General features: G+C 46.4%; 1 protein-coding gene across 1 annotated transcript in view; it reads left to right on the forward strand.

The window, feature by feature from the left end:
- IL21R (interleukin 21 receptor) overlaps positions 1 to 20,446 on the forward strand; it is a 31,867-nt gene that overhangs the window by 5,150 nt on the left and 6,271 nt on the right. Inside the window, exons 2-4 of the mRNA XM_016216218.2 lie at positions 13,596 to 13,660; positions 16,505 to 16,607; positions 19,015 to 19,214. Of these exons, the coding sequence (XP_016071704.2) occupies positions 13,612 to 13,660; positions 16,505 to 16,607; positions 19,015 to 19,214 (352 nt within the window). The 5' untranslated portion in view covers positions 13,596 to 13,611. The remainder of the gene's footprint in view (positions 1 to 13,595; positions 13,661 to 16,504; positions 16,608 to 19,014; positions 19,215 to 20,446) is intronic.

A 20,446-nucleotide genomic window follows, 5' to 3' on the forward strand; every position in this document is an offset into this window, starting at 1 on the left:
AAAAAGAAAGAAGTCAAAAAGAATGATTTAACTTTGGAGGCTAGTCTACATAGCCTGTGCACATGTCTCTTTGAGGTTAAGCTTCAAAATCCATTATCACAGAAAGCATGCTCTTTCATTTAGTTGCTCATGTAACAGGTGTTTTGAAAGCTTATGTGTCAGGCACTGGCCAGCCACTGGGGGTTCAGCAGCAACCAAGGAACACATGGTCCCTGCCTCGAGGTTGCTTAGAATGTCGCTAAAGGCACCCCGAGCAGCGTGCTTTGGCGGAGAAATGGACCCAGAGGGAGGAGTGACTCATGCTCTCTGGAGGTAAAAGATTTACAGAGATGACGTTTGAACTGGGTTTTGGGTACCGAGTAGGAGGCTGACAGTCAGCCGAGGTGGGCAGAGTTCCGGCGGCCGAGAGACATGTGCACAGGCAAGGAAGCCAGATGAATGGGGATCCAGCGCAGCGGGCGGGAAGCTGGGGCGCCCGGGCCCGGGACCAACGCCGGGCGGTGGGGGCGACGTTAGGGAGTAGATCCTGAAATCTCCTGAACATGGGCTAAGGAATTTGGGGTCTTCTCTGAAGGGCAATGAGGAGCCACAGAATACTGTAGTGGAATGAGGAGGGAGTTGGAGGGGCCACTGCTGGGAGCAGGGAGCCCAGGGGGAAGGCCAGGAGGAGGGAAGGTGGGCAGAAGTCCTTGAAGACCAGGGACAAACACGGAGCCCTTTCTTCTGTGTTCCCCTTTGGGAAGTCCCTCATTCTTGACACTTCCCCTTCTGGCGACGTGCTGGCTCGTGTTTCTGGCCCTTCTGGGGAGTCCCTCTTCGCCCAGGCCATTTAGGCTTGGTCCCTATGGGAAACAGGTCATTTAGCTTTACCACACTCCTCACCTTTCACTTTCAACTCCCAGCCCCCACCCGAATCACACTGGAGAGGATGACCGGCTTGAGGAACTAAATGGATCCCATTCCCGAATCATCAGGGCACGAAAGAAGATGCAGAGAAACCAGGGGCTTGGGTTCTTTCCAGTTGGGGAGGTTGTAAATGAAGCCCCATGAGCACTCTGGCAGCGCCTGCTTGTGTACACACACACACACACACACACACACACACACACACACACACACGTCCTTGGTGTGTTGTCTAGAAATGGAATTGTTGGGTCTCCTGCTCCCCCGAGGTTTTCCAAAGTGGTTGTACCAGTTTACACTCCTACCAGAAAACTGTCACGATTGAGAGTTCCGGTGGCTCCAGATCCTGTCGAGCACTTGGAATAGTCCGTCTTTTTCATTTTAGCCGTTCTGGGTTGATGCGCAGTTGTAGCATAGTGAGATGTAAGTTTGCATTTCCTTGATGAATAATGAATTTGAACACCTTTAAATATGCTTGTTTGTCATTTGGATGTCTTCTTTGTGAAGTGTCTGTTTAAGCTGTCTATTTTTCAAAAATTGAGTTCTGTGTTATTTATTATTGTTTTGTAGGAGTTCTTTCTATATTCTGGGTACAGATAGATTTATGTGTATATGTATGTATGTAACATATATGTTATATAAAGGAAAAATATAAATTATATATGATTATATAAAATGATGTATTAGCTAGCTAGCTAGGTATAGATAGATATAGATATAGATATAGATATAGATATAGATATAGATATAGATATAGATATAGATATAGATATAGATATAGATATAGATATAGATATAGATATAGATATAGATATAGATATAGATATAGATATAGATAGATATAGCCTGGCTAGAGTGGCTCAGTTGGTTAAGTGTCGTCTTATGCACTGAAAGGTCGCTGTTCGGCTCCAGTCAAGGCAGATACCTGGGTTGCGGGTTCAGTCCCTGTTTGGGGCACGTACAGAAGGCAACTGATCAATGTCTCTCTCTCTCTCTCTCTCTCTTCTTCTTCCTAATACTTCCTCAGGTGAGGATTATATATATATATATATACACACATATACATACATATATATATATATATGTATATGTATATGTATGTGTAGATATAGATAGAATCTCCTCCATTTCATTCCCCCCCCCATTCTCTTAATGGAATCTTTAGATGGACAAAAATTCTTAATTTTAATGAAGTTCAATTTATCAGTCTTTTTCTTCATGGCTAGAGCTTTGTACGTGCTGTTTAAGAAGTGCTGCCTGCCCTAAGGTCATGAAGATACTGTCCTATGTTTTCTTCTAGATGTTTTATTGTTTTACTTTTCATATAGGTCTAAGATCTATCTGTACTTTATTTTTATGTATGAAGTGAAGTAGGTTTATTTTTTTCTATATGAATACTCAATCTGCCATCATTTTTTAAGATCATGCTCCCCATAGCTTTGCAGTGGTACTTTTGTTGAAAGTTAAGTGCTATCTATGAAGAGTCTATTTCTGGACTCTATCTTTTTTCATTGGCTCATTTGTTTTTCCTTACAACAATGCCATATTTTTCTTCAAGATTGTCTAAACTATTCTCGGCTCTTTTGCATCTCTATGTAAGTTGTAAAACTAGCTTCCCAATTTCCACCAAAGAAAATCCTGCCGGGGATTTTTTTGAACCTTGGGTTTACATTGAAACTTTAGTTCAATTTGGAGAGAACTGACATCTTTAAAATATAGTCATCCCCTGATAACCACAGGGCATTGGTCCCAGTACCTGGGTATTGGTCCCAGTGTCTCCCATGGATACCAAAATCCAGGGATGCTCAAGTCTTATATAAAATGGGATAGTGTTTGCATATAGCTTATATTTGCATAGAGGTGTCAGCCGAGTAAGCCTACACATCACTTCATTCATGTGGATTCAGCATAGTGCTGAAATTCATGTTTTGCTTTTTGAAACATTATGAGATTAAAAAAAATAAATCTGATTCTCAATTCGTTGATTCCATAGATGTCAAACTCACAGATACAGAGGGCCAACTATATTAAACTTTCTTACCCATGAGCATAGTATGTCCCTTCATCTATTTATATTTTTAAAAATTATTTTTAAAATATGTTGTAGGTTTCTGTGTAGACGTCTTGTGCATCTTTCGTTAGAGTTATTCTTGGCTATTTGATTTTTATGCTGATGTAAATCATATAATTTCAAGAATTTCATGTTTGTTCTTAGTGTGCAGAAATACGATAGATTTTTTTTTACACTTCATTAACTTTGTTAACACAGTTTTCCAAGCTGGAGTTGCAGATGTAGGAAGAAATAGTTGGAAAACCCAGCCCACTTCAACTACCTACCAGTTGGGGGCTCCTACCGTTGCGTTTGTTAAAAAGAGTATTGCGGTGCAAAGCAGAATTCCCAGCCTTAGACTTCATAAACCAGTGAATATTTTTTACCATCTTAACAATTTTTAAGTGTACAACACAGAACAGTACAGTATTAACTACATGCACATTGTTGTAAAGCAGATCTCTAAAATTTTTTCCTCATGCACGCCTGAAACTCTGTACCATGGAGCCGCGACTCCCCCTTAACCCCTTCCCTGCAGCCCCTGACAGCCCCCACCCTACTTCTTATTTCTGAGATTGATTACTTTAGATAAGTCATATAAGTGGAATCCTGCAGTACTTGGCCTTAGTGATTGGCTTACTTCACTTAGCATAATGCCCTCAAAAACCATTCATCTGACAGCATCTTCTTCTTTTTAAAGGCTGAATAATATTCCACTGCGTGCACTCCACATTTGCCTTATCAGTGCCTTGGTCGCCTCCACATCTTGGCTGTTGTGACTGATGCTGCAGTGGGCATGAGTCTGCAGATCTTCTTTGCAATTCTCTTGGATATGTACCCAGAAATGAAGTTGCCGGGGTACACAGTAGTCCTGCTTTTAATTTTTTAAAGGAAACTCCATACTGTTTCTATAGCATTTGCACTATTTTACAGTTCCGCCAACAGGGTTCAAGGGATCCACTGTTCCCACATCCCCGCCAACGCAGTAGTCATCTTAACAGGTGTGAAGTAGCTGTTCACTGTGGTTGTGGTTCGCATTTCCCTGATGAGTGGTGACGCTGAGCATCTTTTCAGGCATCTGTTGGCCATTTATCTTCTCTGGAGAAATCTCTATTCAAGTCCTTTGTCCTTTTTTCCCAATGGTGCATTTTTTTTTTGTTTGTTTGTTACTGAGTTATGGGAGTTCTTTATAAATCCTGAATGTAGTCAACATTGGGTGTGCAAATATTTTCTGTCATTCTGTCAGTGGTACCATCACTCTGTCAATTGTTTCCCGAGCTGCCCAGAAGTTTCTAAGCTTGAGGGTGTCCTGCTTGCTTTGTTGCTTGTGCTTTAGGTGTCATGACTGAGAAATAATCGCCAGGCCCCATGCCATGAAGCTTTTCCCTATGTTTTTTTCCTAGGAGTAGTATAGTTTCAGGTCTTACATTTAGGTCTTTAATCCATTTTGAGTTAATTTTCTATATAATGCAAGATAAGAGTCTGTTTTATACTGTAGCTTGGTAATGTATTTTGAAATCAGCAAGTCTGAGGCCTTCATCTGTATTCATTCTTCTGCATGTGGACATCCAGTTTTCCCAGCACCATTTATTAAAAAGACTGTCCTCTCCCCATGGTGGAGTCTTGGCAGCCTTGTCAAAGGGCATTTGACCGTGTGCACAGGGTTTATTTCTCCGCTCTCTGTTCTGTTCTGTTGGTGTCAATACCTACTCTGTCTCTCCTTGTGCCAATACCTGCTTTGATTACTGTAGCTTGGTAATACATTTTGAAATCAGGAAGTCTGAGGCCTTCATCTCTGTTCATCTTTCTCAATATTTGGTTATTTGGGGCCCTTTGATATTCGATATGAATTTCAAGATTTTTTTCTATTTTTGCAAATAATGCCATTGGGTTTTTGACAGAGACTGCATTAAATCTGCAGATTGCTTTGGACATTTAAAAAATATTAAGTCTTCCAGTCCATGAACATGGAATATTTTTCCACTTATTTGTGTCTTCTTTAATTTCTTTCAGCTTTTTCTGTTGTAGTTTTAAGTGTACAAGTCTTTCAAGGAGGCTTGGTTAAGTTTATTCCTAAGTATTTTATTCTTTTAAATTTTACTGTAAAGGGCATTGTTTTTCAATTTCCTTTTTGCATTGTTCAATGTTAGTATATAGAAATGCAATTGACTTTTGAGTGTGGATTTTATATTCTGCCACTTTGATGAATTCGTTTATTAGTCTAACAGGTTTATTATGTGGAATCTTTAGGGTTATTTATATTTAAGCTCATGTTATCTGTGAACTGAGATAATTTACTTCTTTCTTTCCAACTTGACTGCCTTTTACTTCTTTTTTTTTGCCTAATTGCCTAAATAGTGGTGGCAAAGGTGGGCATTCTTGCCTTGTTTCTGTGTTTTGTTTTCTGTTAATCCTTACCCGAGCATATGTTTTTTTCATTGATTTTTAGAGAGAGAAACATTGATGTGAGAGAGACACATCGACTGGTTGTCTTCTGCACACGCCCTGACCGGGGCCAGGGATCGAACCTGCAACCTATGTATGTGCCCTTGACCAGGAATCGAACCATGTCCCTTTGGTGCTTGGGCTGATCCTCTAGCCACTGAGCCGCATCGGCCAGGGCTTGCTCTGCTTGTTTGTTTTTTTCTTTTTAAAATATATCTTTATTGATTTCAGAGAGAGGAAGGGAGAGGGAGAGAGAGAGAGAGAAACATCAATGACGAGAGAGTCACTGATCGAGCCCGCAACCTGGGCATGTGCCCCGACCAGGAATCGAATCTCGATCTCCTGGGTCCTAGGTCAATGCTCAACCGCTGAGCCACGCCTGGCCGGGCAAGACTTGATATTTTTAGCGACTATCTTATCTTGGTACCTTTGTCACTTCCCAGACAATGCAGTGACCTTTAACTTTCTTTACCCCTTCCTACCTTTGGGGTATCGTTACGGTGCACTTTAATTCTGCATATAGTTTAAACTTCATAATATTGTCATTATGACTATTTTAAGCAATTAATATTTATTTATATTTATAAGACTCTCTATGGCTCTTATTCCTTCTCATGGTACCGTTCTCCCCATCTGGGATTCTTTTTTGCCTCAGTAACTCACTTTAGTATATATTTTGAAGCAGGTATACCAGTGACAAATTCTATCAGCTTTTCTTGGTGAGAACATATGTTTAGTTTGCTTTCAACTTAAAAAAGTTTAAGATCTCATTTACATATAAAAATCACTCTTTTAAAGTGTACAATTAAGTGATTTTTTAGTATATTCACAAAGTTGTGCGACCATTACCACTATCTAACCTCTGGATATTTTCATCTCTCAAAAAAACACCTGTTCCTCTCAGCTGTCACTCCTCATTCCTTTCCTCCAAAGCTCTAGCCCCTGGCAACCACTATCTACTTTCTGTCTCTATGGATTTGCCTATTCTGGACATTTCATATAAATGGAATTACACAAGATGTGGCTTTTTGTTTCTGGTTTATTTACCTTAGCATACGTTTTCAAGGCTCATCCATGTTGTAGCATGTGTCCTAACTTCATTCATTTTCATGGCTGAATAATATTCCATTGTATGGATGTCCTACATTTGTTTGCCTGTTCGCCATTTGATGGGAATCCGAGTTCCTTCAGTTTGGGGCTATTATGAATAAGGCTGCTGTGAACGTTTGAGTACAAGGTGTTTTCTGTGGACACATGTTTTCAGCTCTTTTTGCTACATACTAGAGGCCAAATTGCTTGGTCATGTGATAACACTATACTGTGTTAGCATTTTGAGTAACTGCAAATTTGTTTTCCACAGCAGATGCACCATTTTAAATTCCTCTTAGCAATGTATAAAGGTTGCAATTTCTCCACATTCTTGCCCATACTTTTTATTTTCCTTTTTTAAAAAATAGGCTATCTAGCTGGTATGAAGTGGTTTCACATTGAGGTCTTTATTTGCATTTTCTTAATGACTTATAATAATGATTATTTTTCATGTATTTATTGGTGTTTAGTATAGCTTCCTAGGAAATATGTCTATTCAAATCTTTTGCACATTTTGAAATTCATTGATCTTTTAGATCTAAACCCCTAACAAATATATGATTTGCAAATATTTTTTCTCTTTCTATAGATTGTCTTTTCATTTTCTTGATAGTGTCTTTTGAAGCACAGAAGTTTTCAATTTGAAATAATCCAGTCTATCTATTTTTTCTTGGGTTGCTTGTCCTTTTGGTGTCATATCTAAGGAAATATTCTGTTTGGTTGTTTATTTGCTTTGTCTCATTTTGTGTGTTTTTTTTTGGTATGAATTCCTTAAGATTTTTATATACAAAACTATATAATCTGAAAACAGAAACACCTTACTTCTTTTCAAATATAGATGCCTTTTACTTCTTTTACTCAACTTATCACCTTGGCCAGAACTTCCACTACAATGTTTAATAGAAGTCATGAGAGTGAACATTCTTGTCTTGTTTATTTTAGAGAAAAAGCTTTCAGCTTTTCATCATTAAACATGATGTTAACTGTGGGATTTTAGTTGATTCCTTTATCACATTGAGCTTAACTTCTTTTTTTGAAGGATATTTTTGTTGGATATAAAATTTAAGTCAACTTTTAAGTATGTATTTATCTGTAATTAAAAAAATCTTTCTATGATGTGTCTAAATGTGGTTTTCTTTACATTTTTCCGTTTGGGGTTTTGTAGAACTCAAATCTGTGGCTTAATGTTTTTTTCTAGTTTTGAAAAACACTTAACCCATGTTTCTATTACTGCTTCTGAGTGGTTCTCTCTCAATTCAAAATACATGTATTTTAGACCTTTTCACAATGACTGATATGTCCTTTTTGCTCTTTTCTGTATTTTAAAATATTTTTTCTCTGCATACTTTAATCTCAGTATTTTCTATTGACCAGTCTTCCAGTTCACCAATCCTTTCTTCCAGTGTTTCTAATCTGTTGGTAAATCCATTAATTCAGTTTATAAATTTCTATTATTGTATTTCTCACTTCTAGGGTTTCTGCTTTTAAACAGATTTCATATTTCTGGTGGAATTCTTGAACATACTAATCATAGCTATTTTAAATCATGTCTGATAATGTCATTTCTGAATCACCTATGTGTGTTTCCATTGTCTCATTTCCTCTTGGTTTTGGTCATTTGATACTGTTTCTTGGTTTTCCTTGTCAATTGAAGTGGATGATGAACATTGTGCTGAACAATATAGAGGCTTTGGATAAAGTGAACTTTTTTCAGATAGATTTTAATTTTCTCCTAGCACATATACCATTTAGGCAGACCACTTTGATGCTGTCAAGGCTAAACTATTTCTGATTTTTTCTTACTCTTCAGGCATAGCTTTTTCTGAATAACTGGGTATTTACCAGGGCCCATCTTTCTTGCCACACCTTGAACTTCAGTTCTTCCCTCAGCATTTCACAGGCTTTTTAGCCTATTACCAGATGCTCTCTGCTAGGTTTCTTGGTATGCAACTCATTTGCAATGACTTCGCAAATTATTTGAGAGGAAACTGCATACAGAACTTCAATGCATTTTCCTTCACTCTGACACCCTGGCTTCTCAAGTGCTATCTACCTTGGTTGCTCTCTCATGCCTTCTCACAGTGTTTTCCCTGCTTAGTAGTTGTCCTCAGTAGGGGAATTAGTCTGACACCAGCTACCCCATCATAGCCAGAAGTGAAAGTCCTCCTCCACATTTTATTTTACAAACTTAAGATTCACTTACATTTGAAATTCTATGAAATAGTTTGGGCATCCAAAAGGATATAAAGAATAACATACTAATCAACATCCATGGTAACTTCACTCAGTTTTACCAAACTGTTGAGGCCCTTGAAGTCCCCTCTTAGTCACATCTCCCCCTTTTCTGCACTATTTGAAGTTTGATGTTTATCATCCCCTTGAATTTCTCTATACTTTCAGGACACATGTGTGTTCACCTAAACAACTTATAGAGCAGTTTTTACCTGGTGCTGAGTGTGGCACAGATGGTGTTATTTTCTAACTTACTTGTTTTCATTTTGCATTTTGTTTGTGAGAGTCATTTGTTTTGTGGTGTGAAGCTATAGTTCATTTTCACATTGAGTGATTACACCACAATTTACCTTTCCATTCTCTTGCTGATGGAGATTTAGGTTGTTTCCAGTTTTTCATTATTAAAAGCAATGCTGCTATAAACACTTCTGCATATGCTTCTAGTACACAGGTGGCAGAGCTGCTTTTGTAATGTACACAGGGGTGAAATTGCTGGGTCTCCGGGCAAACTCTTGCTCAAGTTAATCAGATCACGCCAGGCTGTTTTCCAGACCAGCTGTATCAGTTACGTTTCCGCTAACTGTGAATGAGAGTCCCATTACACGATGTCCTCAGCCACGTGGGGTGTCGTCTAGCTTTCAGTTTTTGCCAATTGATAAAATAAAAATGGTGTGTCATTGTGCTTTTATTTGCATTTCTCTGATGACTGTAAAAGTCAGCACTTTATATTCTCCATAGCACCTACTTCAATATGATTTCCTACCCTCAAGCTTCTCCACAGCTGCAGATCTTCTAAAATCTGGCCAGCTTTTAATCTGAATTACCGCAAGCCCAGAAATCATTTCTCGGCACTGGTGCCTGGTGGATACACCTCTCCAGGGTTCCATGCCATCCAGGGCTGTGCTGGAGTGCTTTACCTGCAATGATGCATTTAGTGCTTACAACAAACCTGTAGCAGACTCATGAGCCCTATTTTATAGATGAGAAAACAGGGAATCAGGAGGGTCAGGAACTTGCCCAATGACACCCAGCTAGGTCCCGGCAGACTCCAAGCCAGGTGCCCTTCACTCCTCTGCAGGAGGCTGCAGGTGGGGTGCTGCTGCGGGGCCCCGCAGCAGGAAGCCTCCAAGGCACCCCCTGCCCTTCACTCAGGAAGCACACTTGGGCTGGTGTGCGCCTGGAAAGTAAACTGCTGTTTCCCTCAGGAGTCAGCCTGGGCGAGAAGACCTGTAAATAAATGGACTCAGCAGGGAGCACAATGGGATGGGGAGGAAGTCGGTTGATGGGAGCGTGAGGAAAAAACTTCAAGGCTGTTGTTTCCCAGAAGTGAGCGGCTTATTTTAGATGGTGTTAAATATCCCTGACCCCTAGTAAAAGAGTTAGACCCCCTTTCAACCGCCTTTCAATCCTCTGATGCTGAAGGGGATGAGAGTCTCAGTTTGGTGCTGGTGTAGCTTGAACACCTCCCTGACACTCTTCGATCTCCCTTTAAAAAAGGCAAACAAGATCTCAGGTCCTAAGAGCCTCAGGCAGGGGGTCGTAGCTTCTTAAAATTCAATTATTGTCTTCTATTTTCCTTGTATTTAGTTTTTACATTTCACTGTATTTGGTTTTATGGTAAGTTGACTGTTTTGTTTAAGAAACACCTATATAACATCTACTATAGGTTAGGCCCTGTTCCAAATGCTTTACAAACATTGACTAATTTAATTCTCCCAAGGACCTTTTGGTGCAAGTACTGTTATTATTATTTCCATTTCACAGATGAGGACCCTGAGGCCCAGAAAGGAAACTTCCCAAGGTCACACAGTCTATAAAGGGAAGTGCTGGGATTTGAACCGAGGCAGGCTGGCCCCAAGTCTGTGTTTTAACTACTATGGTACACACCACCTCTCCATTTCATACTAGTTACCTGTCCATGGTAGTGGTATTATATCTTCTTTTAAGACATGTTTATTGGGGTGAAAATGGGAGGTAAAATAAAGATAAATAGCAAGTAGAAAACAGAATGGGTGGAAGCCCTGAATGCAATGAGTGGTCGGAGTTCTGGAACATTTCACCGTGGCTTCATGCATGGAGCAGAGACAGCAGGTGGGCCATGAAGGCAGAGTCTAGAGTGACGGGAGGGAAAAGGGTGTTTAAGGAGAAGACGCAGCATAAGAATTTGCCTCATGCAAAGGCAGAGAGGCTTGATGGGGCCTGGGGTGCTAAGAGGATAGTGAGTAATTCAGATCAGTGGGACAGTCATAGCAAGAATCCAGCACCTTTGTATAGTAACTTACATTTCAACGAGCACGGCCACATCTGCTTTCCCAAGGACTCTTCTTAACTGCCAGGTGCAGTGGGCATTACTGTCCCCATTTTAGAGATAGTAATTGAGGTCAGAGAGTAGAAGGACCAGAGAAGCTCCAAGATCCTCTGGGTTCAAATTCTGGACCCTTGGCTCTATTCCACTGTATCAAGTTTCTTTGGTGGCAAGCAACAGAGCATAATTCAACATGGTTGAGCAAAACAGGTCAGTTGTGTTTTGTTTTTGGTTTACGTAAATAAAAAGTTCAGGTGTGGACTTCAGATGCAGCTGGATCCAGGTCCTCAAATGATGCCGTGGGAGCTCTAGATCTGTATTTCTCAATACTGGCATAATTTTCAGGCAACCTTTCTGTGAGAGGTGACAGAGATGGGTGCCAGCTTTCAGTAGGCACTCCAAAAAGTACCTCTTTTTTTCTCTGTCTAGATTTTGTCAAATGCTTTCCCTACATCTATTGATATGATCATGTGATTTTTATCCTTTGTCTTGTTTATGCGGTGTATCACTTTAACTGATTTCTAGGTATTGTACCAACCTTGCATTCCAAGAATAAATCCCACTTGATCATGGTATATGATCTCAAAAAGTACCTCTTAATTAGAGCTCTAGAAGAAATTCCCAGGACTTCTCCCATTGGCCTTGCCTGGGTTGGTGTCCATTCCTGACCCATTCACTGTGGCTAGGCAGGTGGCTAGGCAGGTGTTGGCCAGGCCTGGGTCAGGTGCCCACCATATGGCATACAGGTTTGAGTCTGGGCCAGTTTGAGGAGCTCCTCGTAAGAGCAGAAGAGACTCTAGGCAGACAGAAGCAGCAGGTTCCCTCCAACCCCAGGGCCTATGTGTCATTTATGCAGGACTCAGGAATGTGGGGGTGATGGTGATGAGGAGCCTTGAGTCTGGGCAAAGGAGTTTGTGCTTTATCCTGTGGTCAAGGTGGAGCCCCTGGGGAGTGATGGGACATAGCTATGCCAGGCCTTGTGCTGGGGCTGGGGCCACAGGTGTGGACACGCTAGTGAGGAGCAGATTTGACTGCACCTCCTGTGATGGGAGGTCGAATCCTCAGAGTGTGATAGCAGGACTCCTGCTGGCCTGGGGTAAGATCAGTTCTTTTTAAAGCAGCTTTAAATGGAATTTGCCCCAGCATTATCTTATTTTAATAGCAATGTTATTCATTTTAAAATGTGTTGGGGAAAAATACACAACTATGGAAATTATTGCTTAGGAGGAGGTTCGAGTTAATTTTTAAGTGACTTCATTTATAGAAAACATATTAAATAAATAACAGAACACATGATCTACAAATATGGCCAACATTTTGAAAGTGAGAAATTTGCGGACCTCTTGCATAGATCATTCTGGAATTCCTCCCTTCCTGAAGCTCTAAATTCTGTGTCAGTCACAGCTATTTATGTGTCAGGAGTATGCTCAGGGTTTTCTGCAAATCACTTTGAATTTTCACAACAATCCTGGAAGTGGGCTTTACTGTTTTCTACAAAGCTCAGAGAGGGGAAGTGACTGGCACAGAGCCACACAGGTGGTAATCTGAACCTCTGCCCTTCACTGCTGCCTACTTGGTGACTTGGTAAGGAGCTCAGAGAGACCTCTTGATGGGGCCAGAATAGGATCTGGGGGATCCCAGGTTGGGGGCGCCTTCCCACTGTGGGCTAGGGGATGGTGTCTGGAAGAAGCCATGTGTGTGTCTTGGTCCCTCCACAGGTCATCCCTCTAGGCTCCATTTCCAGCTATACCCCTGACCAGTAGACCCCTTAGCCTCTGGCTGGCACCTCCCCAAGCAGACACAAAACTGGAGGTGCAGTGGGCAACGTGCCAAGTAGAGATTGACATTGCCAGCCTGGTGGGTCATTCCTCTGCCCAGCGCACCAAAGTCCACTCTTCCTAGATAGGCTTAATGTTCTCCAAAGAGTTCTTTCTCCATCTCACATAGACTGGGGAGTCCAGGTTGCTCTTGTTTGGCTGGGTTTGGGTTTTCAGTGTGCTTCCTAGTGGGCTAATCTAGGAGTTGGATTGAGTAAAAGGCTCTTTGTTAGATTAACTTTATTTTAGGTATTCAGTAGGGGTCTTCTTTATGCGTGAATCTTAGATTTGTTATTTAGTAAGGAGACAATTTATAAGGCTAACATCAACATGAGTGCTTCATAGGAGGGAGTACTCAAGATTGCTGCTCATTAAATACCACTTTCCAAACCAGTGTCCCTTCCCTCCCTCTTTCTTAGCTGCATAAATGCCCACATTTAATTCCACAGTATAGACTAAGTGTGTGTGGGAGAGCAGCGGGCCCCTCCCTCTGAATTCACCTGTCATCTGGGACTGCGTAAGGGGGACAGGAAGAAGGTGGGAGAAGTGGGAGGGATCCACAGGGAGAGTCAGCCATTTCTAAAGGGCAGGAATACCTGGGAGCATCCTTGAGCTTCTCAAAATTTTGTTTTTCTGAGACAATCCAAGAATCTGAGGCAAGTCTTCCAAGGGACGGATGGGGACCAGCGGGAGGCTGCTCAGAGTCCCTTGATCCCCAGGCCCGGACCCACCCTCTGCTGTGTGTCTCTTCCAGGCCCCCGAGAGTCAGCATGCTGCGTGGCTGGGCCGCTGCTCTGCTCCTGCTGGTGCTCCAGGGCGGTGAGTAGCTGGCCCGCAGTCTGCAGCGGGAGGGCCGGGTGTCCTGCGGGTGCTGGGTCAGGGTTGGAGGCCCCAGGGCCAGAGTCTGTGGCATGTGTCCGCTCGAGGCTGATGCAGGTGGAGCAGCCAGCTCTCCATCAGCCAGAATCCAACCACCCAGAGAGCTTCATCAGCCAGAAGTGGCTCAGGCAGGTGTCCAGTGGCCCAGCCCCCAGCTCAGGCCTTGTCTTGCTGGAGAGCTGAGAGGCCGCACCCTGCATTCCCATGGCTCTCTGCCTTGGCGGCTCCAGCCCCCAGCGTGAGGAAGGCCTGCCGTTGGTCCCACCTAGTTTCTCCTAGGGGACATTCTTCAGCAGTCACCGGACCCTCAGCAGGCACCGATGTTCCCAGCGGGGAAGAGGGGAGGTGGAGACAAAAGTAGCCAGGGCCCTGGAAGGTGCCTCCGGAGGATCCGGAGGTATTGCATTCAGGGGAGGGGAGGGTGATGTCCGAGACTGAGCTGGGAAAGGCCAGGAGGTAGACATGGGGCACGGCCAGGGCTGAGAGATCCAGGAAGCCTTCCCGGAGGAGGGGTATGCAGCACACAGGCTCGAATGGGGCTGGACTGGGGCAGGAGGGCCCACCGCAGCCACTCAGCTGACCCTCAGCGTTTCTCCCTGGTTTTTATTAAGAGACCTAGAGCCTCGGCGACAGCTCCTTCAGCAAACAGGTGTTGGGCTCCTTTATGTGGCCTTTCTGAGTGACCAGCACTGTCCTGGCTCTACCAGGCCTTTGGGTGACCCACCAAGCACCACACCTGTGGGCACAAATAACAAGCCCTCGCTGTGTACTGGGTGCTGAGGGCCATCTCATCCCATTCTCCTGGCAGCACCACGAGGTCCCTGCTGAGTGACGCCCAGGTCTCGGCTGAGAAAGCTGAGGCCCAGCGAGGGCGAGGGAACCGGTCCGCGGCCCCGCAGCCGGGCAGCGGCCGCTCTGGGGTCAGTTCGCAGATCTGCCTGGTTCCCGCGGCCTTAACCCCCCAGCTTTGCTGCCTTCACTGAGCGTGGGCTGCACCCCCTGACAGCGTGTACTCACCTCCACGCCCTCCACGGGCCAGTGTCCCCAGATTACAGGTAGCGACCTGGAGCAGTCGTGAGTCATGTGTCTACGCTTTGATAACTCCAGGCGAGGGACAGTGCTGGGGCTCTCAGCCCAGGGTCGGATTACTAACCAGGTGACTGAATTTTTTACTCCCTCTGGTCCATGATGTCACCTCCCTGCTAGTTCAGGGGTGCTGTCCCCTCCCCAGTGTTTCGTTCCAAGTTTGGGACAAACCCTGTCCCTTGGTGGCCTTGAGCCCAGCTAGGAATGGCAGCTCCTCTCCAAGTTCTGAAGCCCCGAGAGAACTACCAGGAAATAAACTCGGGGGGGACAGCCACCGGGGGCTCCTGCAGCTCAGGGCTGAGATCCTGCCCCAATCAGTCCCATTCTCCACACAGACCTGCCCTAGCCCCTCTGTGCCCCAGGACAGGCCCTGCCTCCTCCCGGGAGCCTCCTTGGGCAGGGGTCCCTGCCCCACTCAGACCCCTTGGAGGTGAGGACTGAGACCTCCCGGGGAGAGCGTGACTGTCTAGGGGCAATGTCTGCCCCGTTTGTAGGGGAGAGACTAGCGCAGGTTAGGTTTCCTGGGTCTCAGTGACGCAGACGAGAGACACGGAGGCGGGTGCAGTCCCGGGCCTCCGGGTCCTGGTCTAGGCAGGGGGTGGGGGCACAGGACTTGCCAGAGCAGTGCTCTAGGCGCCAGACCAGCTTCTGACCAAGAGCGAGGTCCAGGGAGGGAATGGACCACACGCCCTGGCTCTTCACTAGTCAAGAAAAATAGGGAAAAGCCACTACAAATGAATCCACTTAAGAAGGGGAATAAATTTCTGATAAATAGTGGGGTCAAATAGCAACGTTAGCCCTTGATCTTACAAAACAAAACTAAAACTTATTACATTTATTTCGTTAAATGTTGAACAAAATTTAGATTGTGACTGTGTATGCACACACACACACACATATATGTATATTTTAACTTATCGGGCTGATACTGGTTAATAGGATCCCGTAGGTTTCAGGTGTAGATTTCTATGTTTACAAGATCTGTATGTTGCCCCTTTGTGCCCACCACCCAAAGTCAAATCATCTTCCTGCACCTATATTTTTAGCACAAAGTAAAGCAATAAATGCTGGAGGTGGGGAGTGTTACATCTTGCAATAAAACTGCCTGAGCGGGAGATCCATGAGCCGCCTGCTGGTGGCAGTGCTGGTTTGGGCAGTTTCCTGAGGTTTACTGTCCGCGGCCCTTGCGGCGTCACGGAGGTCGTGTCGTGACTTGGACCTGCTGCTGTGCAGCCCGGGGCTCCTCCTTGTCGGGGTTCGAGGCTTTCTCAGCAGCGCCCTCGCTGACCTCATGAAGGCCCTGTGAGGGACGTGCGGGCTCGCCCTGTGTCTGGGGGGGTCAGGACCCACCACCCGAGAGGGAGACTGGCCTGCAGAGGTGCTGACCCGGTGGCTGGACACAGGGCTCTTGGGGAGAGAGCTGAGGTGGGACCCTCTTAGTTAATTATGCCTACATTAGGAATGTCTTGTCTCCATAGCCAGCCTTGAAATTTTGAGGGCTCAAACAAAGACTCTTAGGGGACAAGGACCTCCTTGCCTTATCCCACGTCTTAGTGGTCCCTGAATCACCATGGTCATCCTGGCCCTGGGACCCCTGCCTCCACTCATCCTCCAGCCCTGGAGGGGACGAGGGAGTGAGGAGCTGGGCAGCCCCCTGACAACCCCCGACCAAGGCCCCTCTCTCCCCTCCCCCTGCAGCCTGGGGTTGCTCAGACCTTGTCTGCTACACCGATTACTTCCAGACGGTCACCTGCTTCCTGGAGACGTGGACCTTTCACCCCAGCACTCTCACCCTCACCTGGTAAGTGGCTGGGCCTCACCAGCCCTGGGGGTACTATTCAGGGGAGCAAGGTCCTGGGGCAGGACCACAGGAGACTACAGACTGAGTTGGACCTACTGTGTGCCATGCAGGTAGTTTAGCAATAAAAATAATAGCTGCCACTTCCTGGGGCTCACTCAACGACATCACCAACAGCATTTGGTTTCACCCCAAGAAAGACTGTGAGATGGGGATCACTGTGCCCATCTTGCAGAGGACCATGCAGGGCTCATGCGACTTGTCCAGAGAATGAGTAGAGAGGCGTAGGGCAGCTCTGTCCAGCTCCAAAGGCCATACTTTGTCACTTGCACAGGCCTGTGGTTTTGAGACCCCGAAATGACTGGACTCCCACATGATTTTTTGAGCACTTAGTACCTGCCAGGCAGCCTGCCATGTGTCTCACATGAATGATCACCTCCAGTCCTCACAATATGACTCTCATTTTATGAGTGAGGACACTGAATTTCAGAGAGGTTATGCAACTTGCCCAAGGTCACACAGCCAGTGGATGGTGTAGCTGGGATTCAAACACAGGCAGCCTGACTCCTAAATCCATGGGTCCTTGTAAGTCCATATTGATAAGGGAAACATTCATGACGCTTGTTGAGAGTGGGAGGGCAGACTTTAAGACCATCATGATAGGCGTGCACAGGGTTTTGCTGACTGGGCTCGACCCCGAACATGACAAGGGAAAGTTGCGATTTATAGCTAAGGAGCAGGGTGGGGTCAGTGATTGGAAAATGACTGTAAGGAAACACGGGTTAGGGGGCTTTGGGGTATCCAACCTAACAGGACTCTTGCCCAAGGTAGCCCAGGGGGATCAGGCATCGCCTGGGGATGGCGGAGGGTGGGAAGCCCAGTTTGGTATTGAGGGTGGGGGATTCTGGCTACACTGACTTAGCAGGAGCCTTGCGAAAAGTAGACAATGCGGAGATAAGCACAGAAACCCCAAAGTGAGGGCCTAGTCGAGGGGAGAGTTCAGAGGAGCCTGAGCAGAGTTTAGGCAAGGAGAGACTCTGCCAACATGCTGCTCAGGATGGAGAAAGCTGGCTCTCACTGTCATCATTCATTCATTCAGTCATTCATGCAGAACACATTTATTAAGCTCCTGCCTGACACTTGCAGGCATTAGTGAGTCAGCAGAGCCCCAAACCTGTGAGGTCCCAGGTGTCCCGGAGGTGACACACTGCAGTGTGAATGGCTGGCGAACATGATAAACACACAGCAGCCAACAGGATGCTTTCTGATAACAGTGAGTGCTCTAAAGAACAGGAAGCTGGACCACAGGGTAGAGGGCCAGCGAGGTGGGGGAGGGCCCCAGGGGTCAGGGCAGGCCTCTCTGGATATGAAGGAAGCAGCAGTGAGCTGGGAAGGGCATTCCGGGCAGAGGGCACTGCATGTGCAAAGGCTCAGAGGCGGGAAGAGCTGGTGAGTTTGAGGAACAGCGAGGAGGTCAGTGTGGCCGGAGGGGCTGAGCCAGTGTGAAGGAAAGTGGCAAGGAAAGGAGGCGAGAGGTTGGCAGGGGCCAGGTTATATTGCGTGGGTGGTGAGACACCGCTGCAGAGTTTTAGGCAGGGGAGTGACAGGGACTTTTTAAGGCCCCCTTGGCTGTTATGCACGTGAGAGAGATTGCAGGGAAGGCGGGGAAGGCGAGGACACCACCAGCAAGCCATTACAGTGGTGCAGGCTGGAGGCCTGGAGAGCATTTATTCAGGAGAAATTTCTATTACCTCCAACATTTGGCAGAGATCTGAATTCACACATCCATATTGGCCCTGGAGGGTGGTCATTCAGAGCCTGAATTTGTAGGTAGGGAAAAAAAATAGCTGGTGAAAGTCTATACATACTTCAAAACCCATTGTTTCTGCCAAGTAGGAGTTAAAAAGCCAGAGCATTTCCCCAAACCTCATATTAACACCCTCCCTGGAAGTTCACCAGAGCAGGGACGAGGCTTCATTTGGCTCTTATCTTGGTCCTTAGCAAAGGTGTTTATTAGGTGTTCAGTGGATTGTGGATGGAAGGAGAGTGGGAAGGAGACCTGAAATACTTAGTGCTCTTCCTATGAGACAGTGACCTAGTTGATTGAACTGACAGGGACAGATTTCGGCTCAGTTCAGGCAAGAATGGCCCAAATTTCTAAAGTTGAGAGTTGCTGCTCTGAATGAGATAGTGAGCTCCTGGTCTCTTGGAGGCATGCAAGCAGAGCTGGGACTCAGTCCATCGGGGATGCTTCAGCAGAGGGTGCGCCTTTCCTGGGGAAGGCTCGGCTGACTAGGTGGCCTCCGGCCCCACCTCAAGTCCCACCTCCTGAAAGTCTGGGCTTCTGCCCTGGCCCCATGCACTGAGCCCTGCCGGCCTCCAGCCGTGACTGGCTGCTCTGTCCTTGAAGGCAAGACCCGTTCGGAGAACTGGAGGACGAGGTCACCTCCTGCAGCCTCCGCCGGTCCACCCACAATGCCACGCATGCGAAGTACACGTGCCACATGGATGTGTTCCACTTCATGGCCGACGACATTTTCAGCGTCAACATGACAGACCAGTCTGGCAATCACTCCCAGGAGTGTGGCAGCTTTGTCCTGGCCACGAGCAGTGAGTACTCCTTGAGGAGAACCCAGGCGGGGGCTGGGCCCCACCCTCCCTGGGCTGGCTCCCCTTCAATGCCCCGCAAACCGGTAGACTCCTATGCATCCCACTCCCTGGCCTCCCGCAAGAGTCCCGCCCTTCAGATGCACTACTGTGCTTGGGCCTGAACCAGAGAGGCAACAGGTAGGAAAGGAGCTGGATGGGGCCGGGACCTTGGGCTTCAGCTCTGGTTCAGGCCCTGCCTACCGCTGACCATAGAATGAGAGCCCTTTTAACTCTGACCCTCTGGAATTCTGTCTCCTTATGAGGCAAGGGGGGGGCACTGAGTCACAAGAGAAAACCTTCCCAAGTTTTCTCCCACTCATCAGCTCCTATGAGGCCTGGAATTTCCTTCCAAGCTGGAGGTAGGAGGAGGCCAAGGTCCAGAAGGGACCTGGCTGGTGGAATCAGTTATCTTTGTGGGTCCAAATCCAGGGTGGGACAGGGAGGGGTCCAGGAGGTAGCTTTTAGTGTGTGTGTGTGTGTGTGTGTGTGTGTGTGTGTATACCCAAAGTGGGGTGTCCAGGTAGGGGGTGAGAGGCCCATCCCCAGAGGCATGCAAACACAAACTGCAAAGAGAATCCTGCCCTCAGGAAGGCCCAGGCCCTGAGGTTTGGGAGTTTCTGTCCCTAGATCCCCAGTGGTGGGGCGAGGGGATAAGCAGGTATCCATTGTTCACGCTCTGGCGTCCAGGTTTGTACCACTTTGCTGGGTGGATGTCACACCACAGAAGGTGTGAGCAAAGCTTCACACACACTTGACACATGCAGACTTCCACACACCCACACACCCTCATAAGTACACCCGTAAAGGCACAGATGTCCCACCAGCTAGCGGCCCAGACCGCACGGACACAGGTGCCCACGTTCTCTCTCATACATGTGCACACGCACACACGCACACGCACACGCACACACACTCAGCCATTTAGATCCAGGGGTGGTGAGTTTACCAAGCAGGGGTGCCCTCCTACTTTCCGGAGAGCTGGGCAGGCAGGAGCCCGCCCCCAGGCCCACAGAGGAGCGCGGGCGGGGCTGCCGCTCCTCCCCGCAGGGTGGTCCAAGTCGCATTCCCCCGGCGCCCTCCCTGCCAGGGTCCCGGGCCAGGCCTGCCGTCCGAGGTGGCAGGAGGCGCATTCTGCTCCCCCGCCCCGCCCTCCTCCTGGGCCCTGGGCTCCGCCACCGTCTCCCGAGGCCCTC

The sequence above is a fragment of the Miniopterus natalensis genome, chromosome 3, assembly GCF_054644295.1.
Source record: "Miniopterus natalensis isolate mMinNat1 chromosome 3, mMinNat1.hap1, whole genome shotgun sequence".
NCBI classification, from domain to species: domain Eukaryota; kingdom Metazoa; phylum Chordata; class Mammalia; order Chiroptera; family Miniopteridae; genus Miniopterus; species Miniopterus natalensis.